A 23,515-nucleotide genomic window follows, 5' to 3' on the forward strand; every position below is an offset into this window, starting at 1 on the left:
AATTCACATGTGCATGTACACAGAACAGACTTTGGTTTAAGAGAAGGGAAGGCGAGAGAGTACAGTGGAAACATGGAGCCTTTTTATGTTTGCAGCAGCAGGTTTTTGGGGGATGGATAGAACTATGGCGGACCCCTGGCATCACAGTACACTAGGGTGGCGTGTGGATGGGGATTTGGTTGGGCAGGCGAGGTGGAGTATCCATCAAGAGGCAAACCGTTGGGATGGAGGGTAGGTAAGGGTTGGTAAAGAAGGGTTTGGGGGGTTATTGGCCAATGTTAGCCTGTGCCCATGCCAGGCAGACCAAACGAGTGCTGCTCGATGAGGACCTGGCATTGGGCCGGACGCACCGGAGCCCCTCCATGAAAGGTAGAGTCATGACTCTGGAAAAGAAAGAAAGACAAAAGACAGTGTCAGTCTATAATTTATTCCTCCTTTTGTCCACTGGTGATTGCTTCTGCATTGTTGTTGACCAATCATCTTGTTCACAATTTCTACTCCTGGACTTAGTAACATCGATATTGTTCAACACAGCTCTGGGGATCCAATTCAATCAAATAAAAAAATGAAGTGCCACGTTAGCTCCAAAGCGTTTGAATAACACACTCTAGTCTCTAGAACACCTTGAAGTAATATCCTTTTTGCTTGACATGGTAACAATGTTTCGTTCAGTTGTGAGAAATCCAGGTTTGATTGACTAGAGCTCTGAGGCTTGTAATCTATCATGGGGTCAGAAATCACAGACGGATGAGATCTAGATCTCAGATCGAATAGTTGGATGAGCTTGTGACAACAGAGAGATGGGAGTGCGAGCATGATAGATCACTTCATCCTGAGATATCAGATGTCCTGAAGGTGTCAACTTTGTTTTAGAAACTGAGTTACAACTGGAGGCCAAACTACTGTGACGTCAATGCATGTGTCCTGGCAACCCATATCCTGCAGCTCTGATGTCATCGATGATTCAATTATAAGACTGCGACATCTATTTAGCCACCTCCTGTCTGTTACAGGGATGAAAATAGCCAATAGAACCGTGGGAGAACAAAACGAATGGCCACATTGCATGAGAGGTTAGCTTAGTGTTTGCTGTGTAGTGAATGAGTCAGTATGCCAATGTCTCAGCGCACCGGCCCTCCTACCTGAGGCACTAACTCCAGGGTGACTTCTACAGGACGAGTGACCCCCTCTTTGGGGATCCCGTTTTGTCCCAGCTGTCCCCGGTCCTCCCCTCTTGGAACAGACCAGCTGTACTGAGTCCCTTTACTGCAGAACAAACTGGGGACATTAATATATTTCAATATTACATGCATACAAGTCCACTCTAAAAACGACACACACAGCTTCATAAATACAACTAACATGTAATATACCAAAGTTGATGTTCACTATCTCACACTGACAAGATAAATCATAGGTGATCAGGATATATCTCAAGTTTACCTGGCCTTAAAAACCCAATCTGATAATGAAAGTACAGTACTAGAAGCAAAGCAACAGCTAGTGGTTCCCAACAGGTAGAACCTCCTTACCTGTGACGGTATCCAAACATGAGGAAGAGTACACAGAAGATGATGCAGGCCATGCCGATATGAATGCCCACCACTATACCACCCATCGAGCCCTCGCTCTCCTGTCTACAGGTACACTGGTTCTCCCCACCTGCAACCAAGAAACAAATGATGAGTACATCCATACATTCATTAGCCCGCACAAATACAGAGTCAGAACCATTATCAGAAAACATATTCTATCATTATGGCAATGCCAAACACAAGTCTAACTAATAGATTCACGCCAAAATAAACTTGAAGCAAAAAGGACAGAAGATTACCAAATAAATAATACTTGTCTAGAAATAGTGTTTATTATGCAGTACTGACTCGACTCTAATATTTATTGGACACTCACCACTGGTTTTGGAACTGGTGCCTTCTTCTGCCAGTGACACCAGCCTCTTGGAGCAGTCGCTCTCGCCGTTCCCATTATAGGCCACTAGTTTGACTTCATACACCGCGCCGGTTTCTGCAAGAAAGGCGACAGCGCCACATTATAAAATCCCTTCGACAATTTCGAAGGTCATATTTTTTAAATGGGGAGACATTGAACAAGTTTTATTGACTGCTTGCGCGATATAAGCCAAGCTATTGATTGGGCGATTGAAAGAGATTAAATTTTGGGAGCATGTCATTTTTCACTCTTCCATGGACTGTTCCTTTCCCCTAATGCCTCCCTCCCTAACCCACTTACAACTGTCGTTCCTCTCACTCTGTCATCTCTATCTTGATATCTCCAACATCCTCCCATGTCTCCCTCTTTTAATCTTTCAATATAGATTTAGTCATTGCTACAGTATGAGCAAGCTTATGCTCTGAATGCAATGATGCCAATCAGTAGCTGACACCAACCCAGTAATTTTCCACTAGGTGGCTTTACATTTAACATTTTTTTTTTTACAGATACAGCAAAACATGTCAGAAAAAGATTACTAAAGGAACATTTGAAGATCTCCCTTTCACATTTCTGTGCTCCAGAGGGATATTACGTTTATCTTCCATGCACATGGTAATTAACTCGCTGTCACATGATCATTCAAATATGGGGTAATTGTTATTCTCTGCACCGCTACAACCTTTTAAATCCAGCTCTGGCTTGAAGCTAACCTCGTTGGAAAATCAATATCACATTTCATACGTTACATCTTCTTCAGAATTTTCTGACATTCAGTTATAGGAAAGAAACATGTGGTGGCAGTGCAGGAGTATAGGAGTGATTCAAGGTCCACACATGAAAGCTTGAACCCCAGGTGGGTGGTTAAGAAGACTGCTATGAGGGGAAAGCAATTAAAACTGCTGTCTTTCACCAGGGGTAAATTCAACTTATTTGAATGATGGCAAAGTCTTTAAAAATAATTTTTTATTATAATACTTTTTTATAATTTAATATATTATTATTTTATACCATCAAATATAATAAATGTAATCTTAATAAGAATATAATAATAACTTTAGATAAAATAAAAACAAATTTAAACACCAATATCAAGTTGATTTTAAAGTCCTTGGCATGCTCATGTAATAAAGACTTTCAAACCCTCTAATTACATGCCTGTTTTTTCTACAAGTTTTTTTTTCTGGGCCTATTTATAGTTATTTCCTCACACTCTTATTATGCCAGCCTTATATCATTAGTGTTACAATGACTAATTATTTCCAGTGTCTAAGAGACAAATAAAACCAAACTAATAATACACAGTCTCTGCTGCTGGAGGTGGTATGAGTCTGTCCTTGCATAATGCTCTCTCTCTCTCTCTCTCTCTCTCTCTCTCTCTCTCTCTCTCTCTCTCTCTCTCTCTCTCTCTCTCTCTCTCTCTCTCTCTCTCTCTCTCTCTCTCTCTCTCTCTCTCTCTCTCTCTCTCTCTCTCTCTCTCTCTCTCTCTCTCTCTCTCTCTCTCTCTCTCTCTCTCTCTCTCTCTCTCTCTCTCTCTCTCTCTCTCTCTCTCTCTCTCACCAAGGCGGGAGATGGTGTGGGCATTGACGTGGCAAGGGAACTGAACTGGCCCCTGGAAGTCGGCATGGGGGACCCTGCGGTAGGTGAGCCTGAAGCCCTCTGCCTTGCCAGGCTTGCTGGGGAGCTCCCATAGCACCTGGACTGCAGTGGAGTTCACCACCTTGGTGAAGAAGGTAGGGGGAGAGGGCACTACAGGAGGACAGATGAAGATTAGAACATTGGATGTAAAAAATAGAAATGAATCAATGATTGAAAAGGTCAGCGGAAAGATAGAAAGACTATAGATGGTTAGAGAAGCAGTATGAATGAGAGATTGTGTAGTAATTCAATTCATATGGAGAGAGAGAAAAAGAGAGGGGTGAGGATGGAATGATGATAAAACTCAAAGAGATAGTAAGACAGGGAGGAAAAACAAGGGAGTGTTTATCAGTGACAGTAGATGGTTGGAATAGTATATGGGAAATGAAATAAGTGCACAGACATGGAGAGAACAGATGAGAAAAGTGGGATGTGAGATGTAAAATTGATGAAATTACATAAAGAGAGGGAAGAGGCGATAAACACCTTTGATCGATCACAGGTTGTAAATAAAAAATCTCAATCTTACACCAGCCATATTCTAAATCTTATACTAGTCTAGCTACATCATCCTAAGCACTCTGCTGTCCACTTTGTGCAATATACATGGAGCTACTGTATTTGGGGTAGGGGGAAGTACAGTTTGACATTTTCTCCCATAATATAATAGAACCCATTTATTTGGTTACATTTACAGTATCTATGTTTAGGAATGCTTATAAATGGGAGTACATGTTTTTAAATGTTTACAAATAATAAAATACTCATTTATGAATAGTATATGTACACTATAGGTATAATCATACACAGTTTATAAATGGTTATTGTTGAAAGTAATTATAGAGTGTAAGTGATCGTAGCAATAGCATGTTCCTGGTGACTTACCGCCCCCTAGTGTTGTGGCGACCACAGTGCTGGACTGCTGGCTGGCGCCCAGTGGGGAGTAGGCCTTGAGGTAGATGGAGTAGGTGGTGGCTGGCTCCAGGTTGGTGAAGTCATGCTGGAAGGTAGTTTTACTGACTGCCTCCTGCAGCTCTCTACTGTCTGGCTCTGGGGGGAACAACAAGCAGTGTTATAATTAGCGTTAGGTTCCATTGCAGCAGGCACACTCAGTCAAGTGCAGCTAAAGTATTTAAAAGAAAAGAAAAGATTATCTCAATTTCTTAAAAAATCTGTCCTTAATAAACATATCATTAGGCTGGCTTTCACCTGGCCAGTTCTTTTACATCAGCACAATGGAGGAGAAGAGGCTAGCTCTGCTTTGAACGCTGACAGATTATCACACAAAGACTCTCACTCACCGCTGATCTTGCGGATGTGGAGCACATAGCCGATGATGCCGTCGGTGATCTCTACGGGCGGCTGGATCCAAGCGAGCTGCAGGGCGCTGGGGGAGAGGGCGGTGGCCGTGAGGCCCTGGGGGGAGTCGGGCAGATCCTTAGCCAGGGACACGGCCAGACGGGCGCTAGCCTGGTTGGTGCCGGCCATGTTCTCAGCGATGCACTGGTAGATGGCCTCGTCCTCCGAGGTGATGCGCGTCACGGCCAGGGTGCTGGAGGATGTAGATTAAAGATGATTTTTTTAATCATTTATTTGAGTTAGGACATATTAAAACATTGATATATTGGGTAAACAACAAGGGTTAATTTCTAACAGATGGGTTGGTTGTATGAATATGCATTCAAGCAAATATTCAGATATACAATGGAATTATTTGTGATTCAAAACATAATCAGGCAGCTAATGAATCCCACCCTCTCGTGTTCAGTGCAAATGCAGAACTTCAGCCTACTTAACAGAGAGAGATGTCAGCCACTGTCGAACAGTGCTACCTTGAGGTGGAATATATGAACTGCTCTTCTGTAGGTCTGACCAGTCTTGATGAGAATGATATCATACCAGCACTAACTGATTTATATCACTTGAGAGGATGGGACCATGGTCCCAAAGCGTACACATCATTCAGTTAAATTGGTCATTCATAAATAATGTCTCGGATATGTCAAGGCAAAAACATTAAACACAGGATAATGGAAAGATCAGCATAATTTCAAAATAGATTTTACACATATTTCACCATTTCTGTTCATGGACTTTAGCCTAAATCAACTGCTAGTATGTGAGAATAACAAAATAATCTCTATTGCTGCCCAACTTTAGTAGTTAGTTTCTGCTTTCAGTGGACAACCTTGGTTCCAGAGAATCAGGATGTTGATTTGGGGGTCTGATTTTACAGATTTAGCGTCTATTGTCGACGAACGTTTTACTTGCAATGATTTTGATGTGTTTGTTTTACATACTTAAGCTGAATGCACTGACTGTAGGCCTAATTCACTATAGATAAGACTAAATGACAAAAAAACGTACATGTAAACCCAGGGGTGTATTCATTATATAACCTGCTTACCGTTTAACAACCAAACGGAAGCAAACACAACAAAACAAGAGTTTCTATTGGACAAATTCAGGGAGGTCCCTTCCCATTTCATTCAGTTTGCTTCCGTTTAAGAAATGTTTTGCAACAGAATCGGCGGAATGAATACACCTCTGGTGTACAGTACCTGTTGTTGTTGGTGAGCTTGACATTGTCACCGGGCATCAGGATCTTGCCATTCTTCAGCCAGATGAGGTGAGGCTCGGGGACGCCCTGGGCCACACAGGTGAACACAGCACTGCCTCCCGCTGGTTTTGAGACAGACTGCGGCCACTGCATGAACTCAGGGGGAGCTGGTGGGAAGAGAATGATGTAAATTCAGCAAAAAAAGAAACGTCCTCTCACTGTCAACTGTGTTTATTTTCAGCAAACTTAACATGTGTAAATATTTGTATGAACTTAACAAGATTCAACAACTGAGACATAAACTGAACAAGTTCCACAGACATGTGACTAACAGAAATGGAATAATGTGTCCCTGAACAAAGGGGCAGGGGGTCAAAATGAAAAGTAACAGTCAGTATCTGGTGTGGCCACCAGATGAATTAAGCACTGCAGTGCATCTCCTCATGGACTGCACCAGATTTGCCAGTTCTTGCTGTGAGATGTTACCCCACTCTTCCACCAAGGCACCTGCAAGTTCCCTGACATTTCTGGGGCGAATGGCCCTAGCCCTCACCCTCTGATTCAACATGTTCCAGACGTGCTCAATGGGATTGAGATCTGGGCTCTTCGCTGGCCATGGCAGAACACTGACATTCCTGTCTTGCAGGAAATCACGCACAGAACGAGCAGTATGGCTGGTGGCATTGTCATGCTGGAGGGTCATGTCAGGATGAGCCTGCAGGAGGGAGGAGGATGTCTTCTTTGTAACGCATAGCGTTGAGATTTCCTGCAATGACAACAAGCTCAGTCCGATGATGCTGTGACACACCGCCCCAGACCATGACGGACCCTCCACCTCCAAATCGATCCCACTCCAGAGTACAGGCCTCGGTGTAACGCTCATTCCTTCGACAATAAACGCGAATCCGACCATCACCCCTGGTGAGACAAAACCGCGACTCGTTAGTGAAGAGCACTTTTTGCCAGTCCTGTCTAGTCCAGCAACGGTGGGTTTGTGCCCATAGGCGATGTTGTTGCCGGTGATGTCTGGTGAGGACCTGCCTTACAACAAGCCTACAAGCCCTCAGTCCAGCCTCTCTCAGCCTATTGCGGACAGTCTGAGCATTGATGGAGGGATTGTGTGTTCCTGGTGTAACTCGGGTAGTTGTTGTTGCCATCCTGCATCTTTCTTTTGGTGTTTTTCAGAGTCAGTAGAAAGGCCTCTTTAGTGTCCTAAGTTTTCATAACTGTGACCTTAATTGCCTACCATCTGTAAGCTGTTAGTGTCTTAACGACCGTTCCACAGGTCCATGTTCATTAATTGTTTATGGTTCATTGAACAAGCATGGGAAACAGTGTTAAACCCTTTACAATGAAGATCTGTAAAGTTGTTTGGATTTTTACGAATTATCTTTGAAAGACAGGTTCCTGAAAAAGGGACGTTTCTTTTTTTGCTGAGTTTATTTGTTGTAAGTGTATTGATTCATCTTTGTATCAATTGCATTTGCTTGTGATACTATGTAACTTTGCATGAAAGTAAAATATAGGACTAGCACTTTCAAAAAGTCAAGAGGGGAGGTGGAGGATATGAGGAAAATGGAAGGAGGCCAATAGGAGAAGAGAAGAGGGGAGAGGAGAAGAAAGGAGAGTAAGCAGGTTAGTGATGTGGAGCAATAAAAAGGTTGTTTGGAGAAAAGATAGGAAGAAGGCATTGATTAGAATGACAAGGCCTTTTGGGGGAGAGCATTGAGTTCTATGTGCTGCCAGTCTTATAATGAACTATAGAGGGCAGTACTGATCATGTTTTTCGGCAGCTGTACTATCATATGAAGGTGGTTATGATCATTGCAGTCCTTATAGTAAGGACCTTGAGAAGTGAATGTGATTTGATCATATCTCTAGACCCTATAGTTTTATACAGTTTCCTCTAACTTGGTAGAAACATAGCTCTCAGGTCTAACTATCTAAATACACAGTAGGCCCCTGAGTTTGTCCTGACCATGTGACCTGACCAGGAAACACTTTGTCCTTAGTTATAGTAGCCTATAGCATACTACCCACATTACATATACCTCAATGTGTATCAATACATACAAACATCCCTACATGTACCACAACAGATCGATAAAAACATTCCCAATGATTTCCCCTCCTCTCCTCTTCCCGGAGCTTGAACTTAACATATGGAGAGCCTAGACTTCCAGAGGACAGCCTAGCCTAATCTAACCCTAACCCCAGTCCCCACTTCTCTATCCCCCTCTGACCCTGTCTGGCCCTCCGGTGTCCCCGGGACAGATGTAGGGTTCGTCGTCCCGCCTGACACCAGGCTCAATAGCACACAATGGGACATGCATATATGTAGAGACCCCCAGCCCCTTTGCCCCTAAGCATCTAATTGATCTATTGACACTGACACCCCCTGAGCCCCTGCCCTCACCCCTCCCTGGCTGAGATCCAGAGAGATTGGGCCTGGGAAGAGAGAGAAACAGGGTCCAGGGGGAGGTAGAGAGGGAGAGTATGAGAGAAGACAGAGAGAGATATAGAGAAAGGGAGCGAGAGAGATGGAGAAAGAAAGAAAGGGAGAGGGATGGAGAGATGAGGTTGTGAGTACTGGAGGATGTGTGTGTGTGTGTGTGTGTGTGTGTGTGTGTGTGTGTGTGTGGGGGGGGGGGGGGGGGGGGGGGGTCAAGGGTCATAGAGACACCCATTAAAATAGAAGACCATTAATCAATGGAAGCATAGATTTTATATTCCCCAAACTGCTTTCCCTCTGATGGGCCCCAATTTCTTTAAACATATGGACACCAATACAGATCCCCAGGATCTATAAAAGGCTTGGAGGGAGTTGTTGTTGAGCAATGGCCGTCAAAGTGTCTTTTGTCTTTTGCTTGTTTGTTTAATCGGTAAGAGGAATGTTGAGGGAGATGTGAGGACATAGAGAGACATGAAAATAAATTGAATTGCAAGAGAACTCGTGGAGTTAATCTGAAGTTCACTTCAGCCTGTCTTGTAGCTGCCTGTTTGAGTATGTCATTAAATCTAAGGCATTGCCAGCTGTGGCACTGAGCATTGTAGCGTTTAGGTTAATGGCCTTCAAATATGTCTACACTATGTTTTTTCCATTATATTTCACACCGAATTCTCACAGAGCTCTAATGGATGATGTACAATAACTTGAAATTGAGAGTGACTATATCATGTCACGAGCCTGATGATGTGTCATTTAATTATTGGTGATGATAGCATGCACTGCTTTCATACACCCAGCCTGCTGCTGTTCTGTGAATAAGTTGCGTTTGTGTTAGGGTTAGGAGAGATGATGACAGTGGCGGGGGGGACTAGTGAGGGATAAATATTGGGCAGATTGTTGGGAGGGGCGACTGGAATGGATGTCTGAAGCACAAGGGGGGTGTTTTGTGTGTGTGTGTGTCACATGTGTGTGCATGTGTGTGTAAGTGTGTCATCAATCTACACCCAAATAGCCTTCTCTCACCATGACTCCAGGTACACTTCACACTTCAGCTAAGTTTTTTGGTTTAAGTGGAACGTAGAAAAACTCATTTTCTCACTGGTTTTATTACATGGTCTTTACACCCAATAGAGGTGGAGCCAAGGAGAGAATTGCTGTCCATCCCTTCAGCTAGTCAACTGTGTCTCTCCAGCTGAGATCTGTCAGCTTCAGTGTCCATACAGGCCAATCCATAGCACGTATTGATCAATTAGTCTTTTAGCAGAGTCTTAGACCTGACCTTGAGTTTCATCACCAGGGTCATTCCTCATCACTTTCCTTCCTTTGTTTAGCTTTTTGTCTTTTGTGGTAGGAGTATATTTTGAAATATATATCACGTAGATTATGTTGTTACTAGTTATAATTTCCTAGATAGTGTGAATCAGAGCTATATAGAGATCCTTATACAGTATGACTTGAATATGGCCCTCATCTCAGTTACTTCATATACATTGTGTGAAGTATATTTATCAAAAAGTAACTGATTTAGATCTAACACAATTTATTTTGTATATCGAGTTTTGGAATATGTTTTACATATTTACATAATAGACACAATTTGGTATGTTTCTAAAATGTGTTTTATAGTCCGCTTACAAAGTATGACGGTGATGTTTTTAAGTTTCTACATTCGGATATTTATGTTTTCTAATCCATGTGGTGTGTTCTGTCACTTAAGTGACACATTCATGAAATAATACCCTATTTCCAAATATGTATGTTCTACTTTCTGACATATATGCCGTTTGGTTCTGACACTCATATCTAACAAGAGCAAGTCCCCCTCAGTAAGCCGACAGCTGTGGGATATGCATTTTAAAGCATTTCAACGATTCCAACCTTCTCCACATTTTTCATATGAAAATGTTCTACCCCAAAAAAGTCTATGGATGAGGGGATGGTTATAACTGGCGCTCCATTCAGAGAAAGCAGTCATCACACAATGGCCTGGCACCCTTTGTGTCCCCCCTCACTCGGTGTGTCCCCCTGAACTCTGTCCCCCACCGCCTGACCACCAGCTGTGACGAGAACAACTGCCGCCGCCCCCCGCCCCCCCCCCCCCCCCCCCCCCCCCCCCCACCCAAACACCGTAGTAATGAACGACAGGGGGTGGGGACTGGGGGAGTGGTCACCTTCCTCCCTCTTTGGGGATGCATTTATCTTACCCTCCTCCACCTCCAACCCCACCCCCTTCTCTCTCTCCTTCCATATCTGTCCGGTACGGTGTCCCGTCCTCTCTCCTCCCTGACTTCGACGATTTTCCTATAGCAGGCCCTCCAGGACAGAGACAGGAGTAAGGGATGAGAGGTGATCCCTCCCCTCCCACACACAATGACCATCTTCACCTTCTGCTCCTTCTTTTTTCTCCCTCGTTCTTTCTCTCCTCTCTCCCATTGTTCAAATCTCTGGCCTTGCATCTGTCCTGTCCTATCCTGGCTGTCCTCCTGTCCTGTCCATGACCATGACTGGTTCAAGAGCAGAAGGGAGAGGGAATTGGACAGTCTGTCATGAGGACAGTGTGTGTGAAAGAGCAGACCTCTATGCCCTCCAATAACCTCCTTTACGCAGTGCATATGGCTAAGGGTCTCCAACTTTAAAGTAGGACTTTCAACTTGTGTGGAGTCTGACATCATAATAACAGCATGATATCTCAGGGTATTTCATATTATTCTATATTATCAGACTTGCCTTATTGGCAGGAATAGGGAACATGTGAGAGCTAAAAATAGGTGAATGAATTAGTCTCATGGTCATTGCTATTCTATATGATTTGTGCCTAACCAATACCTTTGTATCATTATTATTGGGTGCAGCATGGCAATTTTAAGTCCATACTATGGTGGTGGATTGTAGCCAAAGTATAAAGTATCATAGAAAATATTGAGAGGACATCCTAGCTTAATATACCCCGAGTATCACACTTTGAAAGGGACTAAGATTTTAGGTCACTTTGGGCCTCCATTTGACATTGACAATGTCCATGAACCAATAATTTCACCCATGTCATGTGACCACCATCCTAAAAAGGTCTTTGTTCTTTTTTCTTTAACAAATAGAGAAATAAATCAATTAATTAATACATTAAAGACCACCTCGTCCAGGGCCAATCCACTTGTGAAAGACTGATAGGGAGAACTATTGATTGACCAGGTCAAAGAGGCTGACACAACATGGATATGGGAGAGCCTTAACAGCTGGGTGCAAAGTAGAGTGATTTAAATGGAATACGGGGGTGAAGGGATATATGGATATCTAGGTTACATGACTAAGATGTAGGCCTACCTTCTTTTAGTTTTTTACTTTCTAGGTAACATTTTGCTAGCTTGGTATCAGGTAACATTTTGCTAGCTATAGGTTACATTTTGTTAGGTATTATGTAAGGTGTTGGTAGCTAGGGATTGTAACAGTTTGCTTACTACTTGCTATTGTAACTAAGCAAGCAAGCCTTGTCGAAACCAGAACGCCCATAAGGGCAGGAGCCTATCTCCTGTTCCTGTAGCTTGAGGCAGCTTTATGTACAAGTACACCCCCTGGGCAGGACGCTAGCCTATCACAGGTATTGTAACTACGTATTGTAATAAGTCCTTCAAAACAACTATATTTGGCTAGATCATTAAGGAAAAGCTAAAGACATTGTAATATACTGATTGACTTTGAAAGTGCAAATGCAATATTAGATATATTACATCAACATCAATATATTGCATATACAGTATCAGTTACATAGTCAGTGGCAATTATCGCTTCTAGAGAGGCAGGGGAGCAAACACATGATGCTGATATACAGTGCATTCGGAAAGTATTCAGATCCCTTGACTTTTTCCAGATTTTGTTACGTTACAGCCTTATTCTAAAATGGATTAAATTGTTTTTTTCCTCTGATAAATCTACACACAATACCCCATAATGACAAAGCAAAAACAGTTTTTTTTTTACGTCTTTGCAAATGTATTAAAAATGAACAAATGAAATATCACATTTATGTAAGTATTCAGACCCTTTACTCAGTACTTTGTTGAAGCACTTTTGGCAGTCTCTGAGCTCTATGGACAATTCCTTCATGGCTTGGTTTTTGCTCTGACATGCACTGTCAACTGTGGGACCTTATATAGACAGGTGTGTGTCTTTCCAAATCATGTCCAATCAATTGAATTTACCACAGGTGGACTCCTATCAAGTTGTAGAAACATCTCAAGGATGATCAATGGATACAGGATGCACCTGAGCTCAATTTCGAGTCTCATAGTAAAGGGTCTGAATACTTATGTAAATAAGCTATTTCAATACATTTGCAAAAATGACAAAAAAACTTTCCACTTGTCATTATGGGGTATTATGTGCAGATTAATGAGAATCCATTTCAATCAATTTTATAATAAGGCTGTAATGTCACAAAATGTGAAAAAAGTCAAGGGGTCTGAATACTTTCCAAATGCTCTGTAATCCTATCCATAGTTGTTTATGGTAGGGCAATTTTTTTCCTATTATGTTGTTGGTCACTCACATTACCCAGAGATGGTCCTTAGTATATTGGTCAACCCTTAGGATAGCCAATTAAAATGGGGGAGGGTGAAATATGAGGAGGGTGAACATATGGACAGTTCCTGGGTGATGGATGGGCCTGATGGATGAGGTATTGGTAGCAGTGGACACACACACACACACACACACACACAAGTCCAGCTGGAGACCAGTGTCAATGCTTAATTACAAGTGGGAACTCGGGGTCTCTCTCCCGCCAATAGTATCACCAAAAACGACCAACCCCCATCCACCCCGGTACCTAACCCCTCCCTTCAAAGCTCTAAGGGGGCCAAAGGTGGGGTGAAAGGGTGGAGCTTGGGTATCGACTCCTCTCTCCCAAACTCACCCCTTTTCCTTCCCTTCCCTGGCAGAAATCATGGCCAAATCCAATACAGGTTCATGTGATGGGATCAGCAAGTCCCAATAGCCCAAAGCCCAAACCCTACACCCACACACCCCCACCACCACCACCACCACACTTTCTGGACATTGACCCCCCCCCATCCCCTATCCTGCTCCCGTGATCATGTGTATCTGTCAGTGTCATGATCAGTTGATGGTCAGTTACTGACCCAGGATAAAGCTTTATCAATGTGATCAGCAGCACTGGGTTGAAACGATAGAACCATTGGCTGAGGCTCACTCTGTGACATGTAAAGCTATTCTTGGAGGATATCACTTACTGTATAAATGCTTAATTAATCATTTAAACTTTACTTTGACTCAGGCTCTGCCTCTTAGTGAGGTGAGGCAGGTACAGTATTACCGTTTGCAGACTATTGTGTTGACCTTAACTGTACTCTCCTGGCTCTGATATTTAATTTTCACATTGTCATGTTCAGCACAGTGCCAGCAACATTGTTGGATGCGAAACTAGGCCAGCTCAGTACAACTTGGCTCCGGTTACTTCGGCATAGTAGTGTGAAAAGGGTATAAGTGTTAGGAGGGAGCTCACCTTGCACCACCAGTCTTCCCAGTGCAGTACGCCTCATCCTGGTCCCGGGGCGGTTGGCGGCGCACACGTACACCCCCGAGTGCTGCAGCGACACGTCCGAGATCATCAGGTTTCCAGTGCCCAACACCTGGATGCCCTCCACCCCGATGGAGCGCCCATCTGGAGAGAGCACACACACACAAAGGAATAAGACATAGGCCAACATAATACAAAAAAAACACAGGGTTTAATGAAAATCAAGTTTGAAACCTTAAGCTTATAGGAGGGTTGGTTGTTTAGCAACAAAATCAACACGTGCACAACTATAGGGCAAAACAGGTTTGGCTTACATTGTTGACAACATGTAAACTACAGTATATTTCATCTCCAATGTTTATTAAAAACAAAGTTGTACAATGATGTCTCTCAAATACATCATTGCAATTGTTGGTTAGCTAGCTAGCACATTCTTGCCATGTTAGCACAGATGTGACATCAGTCAAAACACCTCAAAACAAGTTATGGTATCAAGAAGAAGATAAAACTAACTAAAATGAGCCACTTACGATTCCCCACACGGCAGTTTATTGTCATTGTTGCTAGCTATCTGGCCATCCACAATCACAACAACAACAGCCTTCTGCCCCATCGAAGGGGCACATTATTTTCGTGATGTTCTCAACTCACTCATCTATAGAGCAACATAGTGCATAATACGCAGAATAGCTGATACAGAGATCAACTCATTGTTTAGCTACAGTCGTGGCCAAAAGTTTTGAGAATGACACAAATATGATTTTTCACAAAGTCTGCTGCCTCAGTTTGTATGATGGCAATTTGCATATACTACAGAATGTTATGAAGAGTGATCAGATGAATTACAATTAATTGCAAAGTCCCTCTTTGTCATGCAAATGAACTGAATCCACAAAAAACATGCCACAAAAGGACCAGCTGACATCATGTCAGTGATTCTCTCGTTAACACAGGTGTGAGTGTTGACAAGGACAAGGCTGGAGATCACTCTGTCATGCTGATTGAGTTCGAATAACTGCAAAAGGAGGGTGGTGCTTGGAATCATTGTTCTTCCTCTGTCAAGCATGGTTACCTGCAAGGAAACACATGCCGTCATCATTGCTTTGCACAAAAAGGGCTTCACAGGCAAGGATATTGCTGCCAGTAAGACTGCACCTAAATCAACCATTTATCGGATCATCAAGAATTTCAAGGAGAGCGGTTCAATTGTTGTGAAGAAGGCTTCAGGGTGCCCAAGAAAGTCCAGCAAGCGCCAGGACCGTCTCCTAAAGTTGATTCAGCTGTGGGATCGGGGCACCACCAGTACAGAGCTTGCTCAGGAATGGCAGCAGGCAGGTGTGAGTGCATCTGCACGCACAGTGAGGCGAAGACTTTTGGAGGATGGCCTGGTGTCAAGAAGGGTAGCAAAGAAGCCACTTCTCTCTACGAAAAACATCAGGGACAGACTGATATTCTTCAAAAGGTACAGGGATTGGACTGGGGCATCTGGAAAAAAGCTTGTCCGGAGAAGACAAGGTGAGCGCTACCATCAGTCCTGTGCCATGCCAACAGTAAGGCATCCTGAGACCATTCATGTGTGGGGTTGCTTCTCAGCCAAGGGAGTGGGCTCACTCACAATTTTGCCTAAGAATACAGCCATGAATATAGAATGGTACCAACACATCCTCTGAGAGCATCTTCTCCCAACCATCCAGGAACAGTTTGGTGACGAACAATGCCTTTTCCAGCATGATGGAGCACCTTGCCATAAGGCAAAAGTGATAACTAAGTGGCTCGGGGAACAAAACATCGATATTTTGGGTCCATGGCCAGGAAACTCCCCAGACCTTAATCCCATTGAGAACTTGTGGTCAATCCTCAAGAGGCGGGTGGACAAACAAAAACCCACAAATTCTGACAAACTCCAAGCATTTATTATGCAAGAATGGGTTGCCATCAGTCAGGATGTGGCCCAGAAGTTAATTGACAGCATGCCAGGTTGGATTGCAGAGGTCTTGAAAAAGAAGGGTCAACACTGCAAATATTGACTCTTTGCATCAACTTCATGTAATTGTCAATAAAATCCTTTGACACTTGTGAAATGCTTGTAATTATACTTCAGTATTCCATATTCACATCTGACAAAAATATCTAAAGACACTGAGGCAGCAAACTTTGTGGAAATTAATATTTGTGTCATTCTAAAAAATGTGGCCACGACTGTACTATCATTAACTCAGTGTGGTATAAATTAAGGCTATTGTATGCCATTCTGATTGCATGAGAACAGTTGTTACCCAGCCTGCTCCAGGACACAATGGGCCGGGGGTTCCCTGTGGCAATGCACTCCAAAATGGCTGTCTGGTGGACGGTGATGGTCAGGTTCTGGGGCCCAGAGAGGATAACTGGCTCCTTGTAGATCCTGGAAGCCTCACCTGTAGAGAGAGAAAAAGGACACGAACACACACAAAGAGAGAGAAGATAAGACACTACTGTTAGACAGGTTCCTCGGGCTGAACCAGACCATGTTCGGACTTTGGCTTTAGCCTATAGGGATTTTATCAACATTTATGTGATTAGCATAAACGTGGTCAGTTTAATATTCTTTATAGTGTCCAAAACAACTAAATTATAGATTGAAAAGCTACATGAACAAACCCATTGAAAGTCCACTATTGACAGGTCCCTCTAATTATATGATCTATACTGTAAGGGCTGGTTTCCCAGGAACAGATTAAGACTAGTCCTGAAATAAGATGCGCTATCAATGGAGAGTAGCCATTGAGCATGCTTTTTAGTCCAGGACAAGGCTTAATGTGAGTGGGGTCAGTACCACTCACCGGTTACATTGAGCACAGCCTCATGGCTGAAACGTGTGTTGGCGATGTTGGAGGCCATACAACGGTACACCCCGGCGTCAATCCGCCTCACACCAGTCACCTGGAGGATACCCATTGGCAGGAGAGTGTACCTGGACAAGGGAAGCGGAGGGGTTTAGAGAGGTGTGAGTGCACACATAGATGTGACATATAGTTCTGCTGAGAATTTAAAAGTTAGCTACTTTTTCAAAATCTCTGTCTGCAGCATGGTAGCTACATCGCTAATGTAGCAAACTATCTTGCAGGGTGACACCAAGCGCCAAGTTCATTAGCAATCATCCCAAAATAATAACATTATGAAACGTGTGTGTCTGTGTGCGTGTGTGTGTGCGTGCGTAGGAGTGTATAGGCCTATATACACTGAGTGTCCAAAACATAAGAAACCCCTTCCTAATTTTGAGTTGTAGCCCCTTTTGCTCTCAGAACAGCATCAATTTGTCAGGTTTAGACTCTACAATGTGTTGAAAGCATTCCACAGGAATGCTGGCACATGTTGACTCCGAAGCTTCCAACAGTTGTGTCAAGTTGGCTGGATGTTCTTTGGGTGGTGGACCATTCTTGATACACAAGGGAAACTGTTGAGCGTGAAAAACCCAGCAGCGTTGCAGTTCTTGACACACTCAACCCAGTGCACCTGGCACCTACTGCCATACCCTACTCAAAGGCACGTAAATCTTTTGTCTTGCCCATTCACCCGCTGAATGGCACACACACAATCCATGTCTCAATTGTCTCAAGGCTTAAAAATCCTTCTTTAACCTGTCTCCTCCCCTTCATCTAGCGGGCCATAGCTTTACCGTGGATGCACCTGGTCAGTCTATGTCATGGAAAGGTGTTCGCAAATGTTTAATACATTCGGTGTATTATGATGATGTTACCTGTTGTCGGTAGTACTGAGTGGGGTTCTGTCCCTTTCCCAAGTGATGTTTGCCTCGGGTACACTATTGACCTGGCACTTGAAGCGAGCCACACCGCCATCGTCCACTGACATGGACTCTGGGTGTATGTGGAACTTAGGGAGGGCTGAGGAAGAAAAACAACAAAAGTTAGATCTCCATTTAACATTTATTGACACGGGATAGTCTCACTGAGAGAAAATCTCTCTTTTGCAAGAGGAGACCTGGTTCAAGATGAGCAGCAGAGCCAACAATATTATACAAATATATATATAAGATGTACATATACTTAATATGCACATGCACAACATATGAAAGTTGTTCATTCGGTCACGTGTGTGTGTGTGTGTGTGTGTGTGTGTGTGTGTGTGTGTGTGTGTGTGTGTGTGTGTGTGTGTGTGTGTGTGTGTGTCTGTGTCTGTGTCTGTGTCTGTGTGTCTGTGTGTCTGTGTGTCTGTGTGTCTGTGTGTCTGTGTGTCTGTGTGTCTGTGTGTCTGTGTGTGAGTGTGAGAGAGAGCGAAGGGAGAGAGAGAGAGAGGGAGTGAGAGAGCGAGAGAGATGGGGGGCTACGGGATTTGGGTGTTGAACAGTATGCGCAGGACAGTTTGTGTCTATACAGAATGCACGTGTTTATCTTAAATCTTGTCTGAACACAATGCTTTGTGTGTGTGTGTGTGTTTTGTGTGTGTCCAAGTGTCAGTACACTTACTGGGGTGTACCATTCATCACCCACAATGTCACAAAGAAGAGATGAAAAAGTCTGAGGTGGCCTCGGGTTGCCAGATATGCAACTAAGGTGTTCTCAGCGTGGAGCATCATGTATAACAGTCTATAGATTCCGATGGGGTTTTGGGTTGCCAGGTATGTGACAATTGTGTTCGCAGTATGGAGAACAGAACAGACTCTCCTGTTTTGACAGAAAGGGGAATACAAGTAGTGATCTCCTATAGATAAGACAAAAGCCATTGTTTGGCCTCCACTGTTTTTATGACTTCTGAGTAAAGCAGGGACATATAAATAATGTCTGGTGAAATGACTGTAGCATTACAGTGAATGGGAGGACCTGGTAACATTCACTGCTTGTTCTCTCCTAAATCACATTCAGAAGGGAATATTATTGACTAATCGTGTGTTTGTGTAGCCAGGCTACACATTGAACATATTACTCATTGTAAAGCCTTGTTCACATTACCCATAAGCACTCCGTTACGAATGTCATGCATTTCAATGGGGACGTCCACAACGGAGGGAAAATGAAACGCCCCCTTGCGTTTGAAGGCTCCGTTGCGAGAGAGACGCCGCATACTTTGACATTTTCAAAACTTTGCTTCGTCTTCAATCCAGCCAGAGTCCGTTGAAGAACAGAAAGTTACCAAACCACAGCAGAAGGTGAAAATATTTGGTTTTCGTTGATGTCTTTCTGGGATAGCTTCGAAACTTATAAACAATTACCCATTATATTATATGACTGTTGCCTCCCGTTTAAGTTTATTGTGATTGTAATTATATTTTTTTTAATTATAATTATTAGGTGGAGGTCGCTAGCTACAGTGAGGTCCTGAGTGCTCTGGAGCAGGTTTTCATCAAGGATCTCTGTACTTTGTTCCGTTCATCTTTCCCTTGACTAGTCTCTGCGTGCCCTGCCGCTGAAAACATCACCACAGCATGATGCTCCCACCACCATGTTTCACTGTAGGGATGGTGCCAGGTTTCTTCCAGACATGACACTTGGCATTCAGGCCAAAGAGTTCAATCTTGGTTTCATCAGACCAGAGAATCTTGTTTCTCATTGGTCTGAGAGTGCTTTAGGTGCCTTTTGGCAAACTCCAAGCAGGCTGTCATGTGCTTTTTACTGAGGAGTGGTTTCCGTCTGGCCACTCTACCATAAAGGCCTGATTGGTGGAGTGCTGCAGAGATGGTTGTCCTTCTGGAAGGTTCTCCCATCTCCACAGAGGAATTCTGGAGCTCTGTCAGAGTGACCATAGGGTTCTTGGTCACTTCCCTGACAAAGGCCATTCTCCCCCGGTTGCTCAGTTAGGCCGGGCGGCCAACTCTAGGAAGAGTCTGCAGCATTGAAGGTCCCCAAGAACACAGTGACCGCCATCATTCTTAAATGGAAGAATGATGGCGGTCACTGTGTTCTTGGGGACCTTCAATGCTGCAGACATTTTTTGGTACCCTTCCCCACAATCCTGTCTCGGAGCTCTACGGACAATTCCTTTGACGTCATGGCTTGGTTTTTGCTCTGACATGCACTGTCAACTGTGGGACCTTTTTATATACAGGTGTGTGCCTTCCAAATCATGTCCAATCAATTGAATTTACCACAGGTGGACTCCAATCAAGTTGTAGAAACATCTCAAGGATGATCAATGGAAACAGGATGCACCTGAGCTCAATTTCGAGTCTCATAGCAAAGGGTCTGACTTAAGATAGGTACTCTTTGTATTGATACAGTCTTTAAAATGAGTTATTTAGCTACCGTATTTCTCAGTGAAATTAGCACAAGTAGTGATTGGCTGGTGGAGAGCAACCATGGCAGAAAGAGTAAATTAACCATTTCCTTTAATACTCAATACTATTGTGTCTTGTGTTGTGTATAGATAGATAGGTGAAGTGTTTTCTGTGTATTGTACTGTATGTGTATTGAGTGTTAGATATTCCCTCTACATAAGTGACTGGTACGTAGGTCACCATTACATAAATAACACTAGTGAACCATAAAACAGTACGTAAGGCAGGTGAACTCACATGCCAGCTGAACACGGGCCTTGCGGCTGACCAGCATGCCAAAGCGGTTCTGAGCGGCGCAGTCGTAATCTCCAACATCCGTCTCACTTCCGACTCTGTCTAGTCGTTTCTGGAAGCTCTGGATGAAGAGGGTCCCATTGGGCAGCACCTGTACACGCTCCCCCACAACTACGGGCACCCCGTTCTTGCGCCACGTGATCGAGATGGGACCCTCGCCCTCTACCCGGCAGTCCAGCATCAGCGGCCGATCCCGCACAGCGATGACGTCACTGGGCTCCAATAGGATCGCCAGCTCCTTGGCACCACATACATCTAGAAAGGGGCGTGAAGAAGTTCATTGGCTGTTAAGGTTGAGAACATCAGTGTTGGTTCATTTTGTAGACCAGTACAGTGGGGGTGATGCTATTGCATGTGTCTAATCACCCACTATGGGTGAATTCACAAAGGAACTCAATGTTGGCTATATATAGTAGTTTACCCATACAGTACCTGTTCACCCAATCACTTTAAGATCAGGTAAGAGGACCAGTAAGGGAGATTGATACTCTGACCCTATGGGACAATCCATTAAAGGAAAAACTTCAAACTGAATTTGTAAACTATACCTCACAGAACTTTGTACTGGGGCATTGAGCATGCCATGGCGGGAGCCTTGCCTGTCTCTAATCCATTCATACACCAAGATTCCTATCCCATTCCCTATGTATCTGTGTTAACAAGCAAAGTCTGAGACGCAACAACACAGAAGGGGACCGGAATAGAGATGGACAGCCACGTTCGCCCGGGGACGAACTCTTCCAACCCCAAAAACTGCACTTGACACTCTACACCGGCCAACTGATTGATGGCTGTGTTAGTTCCGCGTCCAAAACACTTTTACTGAAACCGGCCACAATAATAGGGCTGAATGCCGGGGAGTCATTGAGCCAAAGAGGGAAGGAACAATGGCTGAGATGGAGGCAGAAGACGAGAGAGGGTTAGTGGGGTCAAGTTAGGAGAACCTCTATTGAACCAAGCGCAGACCGGCAACAATGGCGCAGTGACGACACTCACACTTGTTCTTACCCTACCTTCCGACAACACCCTAGAAAGTCCCATCACCATAAACCTACACCCCCACCCACCCCCTATGGGGGCCATCTGCCCCTCTTATGCCCCCCCTGCATCCCTGCCTCCCTTTCACCAAGGCTCCGGGGTGACTTTCCCATGCCACTGGATCACCCCATTTGCCTCTTGAAGTTGACCCCACCAACCACCCAAAAACCGCTGTCCCGCCCTGACCCCTCAAGATGGCCGGTCCCTTTCTCCCAGCTGTTGAGGTGGGGGAGGGAAAGGGAGTCAGAGAGTGACACACCCGAAAAGCCTCAATGCCCCCTGCTCTTGAACTTGCATGATAAGACGTACCATCAAAATAATGGAGAACTTTTGCATCTGTTTATCTGAACTGAATAGTCATTTACAACATTAAACTGTCTACACTGTATTTCTGATCAATTTGGTGTTATTTTAAAGGACAAAAAAAGGCTTTTCTTTCAAAAACAAGGACATTTATAAGTGACCCCAAACTGTTGAACAGGAGTGTAGCCCTCGCTACTTTGCACAGGAAGGACACCTGTTTTCTAAGGGTACCTTGCCAAGCCTTAAAGAAAAAACACTTTTCATTAGTCCACTGTTGATAGAGCCAAACAATTTTTTTTTACGCCAGCTGTCAAGTTTTTCATTTTGCATCATCATGAAGATGTAGCCGGTGACACGTTGCTTCATGCAAAACCTTTTGGGACTGTATCAACAGATAACTAATGAAACAAATACCAAAATATATATTTATTTTTTGTTGTTGTATTTTCACCCCTTTTTTCTCCCCAATTTCATGGTATCCAATTGGTAGTAGTTACAGTCTTGTCTCATCGCTGCAACTCCCGTACGGACTCGGGAGAGGCGAAGGTCCATGCGTCCTCCAAAACACAACCCAACCAAGCCGCACTACTTCTTGACACAATGCCCATCCAACCCGGAAGCCAGCCACACCAATGTGTCAGAGGAAACACCGTACACCTGGCGACCGTATCAGCGTGCACTGTGCCCCGCCCGCCACAGGAGTCGCTAGTGCGCGATGAGACAAGGATATCCCTACCGGCCAAACCCTCCCCTAACCCGGATGACGCTGGGCCAATTGTGCGCCGCCCCATGGGCCTCCCGGTCGCGGCCAGCTGCGACAGAGCCTGGACTTGAACCCAGAATCTCTAGACCACGGGAGGCCCTCAAAATATAGTTTTTGAGTGGATTTTCCATTTAAGCTTCTACAGGCCCAAAGTGGTAAGGTCAGGTTCCAAGTTCAGCTCAGAACAACATAATATATCACATCCAGGCTGCATCACATCTGGCCATGATTGGGAGTCCCATAGGGCGGCGCACAATTGGCCCAGCATCGTCCGGGTGTGGCCGGGGTAGGCCGTCATTGTAAATGAGAATTTGTTCTTAACTGACTTGCGTAGTTAAAGGTTAAATAAAATTAAAATAAATACAACATATATGGTATTCCCACTTTCCCCACTTTTTTTGTGCTACCGCATGAATTTAAAATGGACTAAATTGAGATGTGTCACTGGCCTACACACAATACCCCATAATATCAAGGTGGAATTATGTTTTTAGAAATGTTTACAAATGATTTAAAAATTAAAAGCTGAAATGTCTTGAGTCAACAAGTATTCAACCCCTTTGTTATGGCAAGCCTAAATAAGTTCAGGAGTAGAAATGTGCTTAACAAGTCACATAATAAGTTGCATGGACTCACTATGTGCAATAATAGTGTTTAACATGATTTTTGAATGACTACCTCATATCTGTACCCCACACATACAATTATCTGTAAGGTCC

The 23,515-nt window shown here is 43.9% G+C and overlaps 1 protein-coding gene across 1 annotated transcript; it reads right to left on the minus strand.

Moving 5' to 3' along the window:
• Nucleotides 1-278: 278 nt before the first annotated feature.
• Nucleotides 279-21,733, minus strand: si:ch211-57n23.4 (immunoglobulin superfamily DCC subclass member 3). The gene is made up of 14 exons (XM_038971549.1): nt 21,706-21,733; nt 20,636-20,947; nt 17,867-18,011; nt 16,950-17,080; nt 16,407-16,544; nt 14,116-14,274; nt 6,150-6,315; nt 4,890-5,140; nt 4,474-4,638; nt 3,511-3,699; nt 1,915-2,025; nt 1,533-1,662; nt 1,143-1,266; nt 279-383 (listed from the first exon to the last, which is right to left on the minus strand). Exons 1-14 carry the CDS (start codon nt 21,731-21,733, stop codon nt 279-281), a joined length of 2,154 nt encoding a protein of 717 aa, XP_038827477.1.
• Between the last annotated feature and the right edge of the window lie 1,782 nt (nt 21,734-23,515).

Source organism: Salvelinus namaycush, chromosome 32 (assembly GCF_016432855.1).
Source record: "Salvelinus namaycush isolate Seneca chromosome 32, SaNama_1.0, whole genome shotgun sequence".
In the NCBI taxonomy this organism is placed as follows: Eukaryota; Metazoa; Chordata; class Actinopteri; order Salmoniformes; family Salmonidae; genus Salvelinus; species Salvelinus namaycush.

Bases quoted from the DNA above. Each gene is read 5' to 3' on its own strand.
- si:ch211-57n23.4 (XM_038971549.1), bottom strand. From the start codon at position 21,733: ATGGGACTTTCTAGGGTGTTGTCGGAAG. The intron at 4,639-4,889 runs GTGAGTGAGAGT...TGTTCCCCCCAG, and splicing joins CCACATCCGCAAGATCAGCG to AGCCAGACAGTAGAGAGCTG. The intron at 1,267-1,532 runs GTAAGGAGGTTC...TTTGTTCTGCAG, and splicing joins ATGTTTGGATACCGTCACAG to TAAAGGGACTCAGTACAGCT.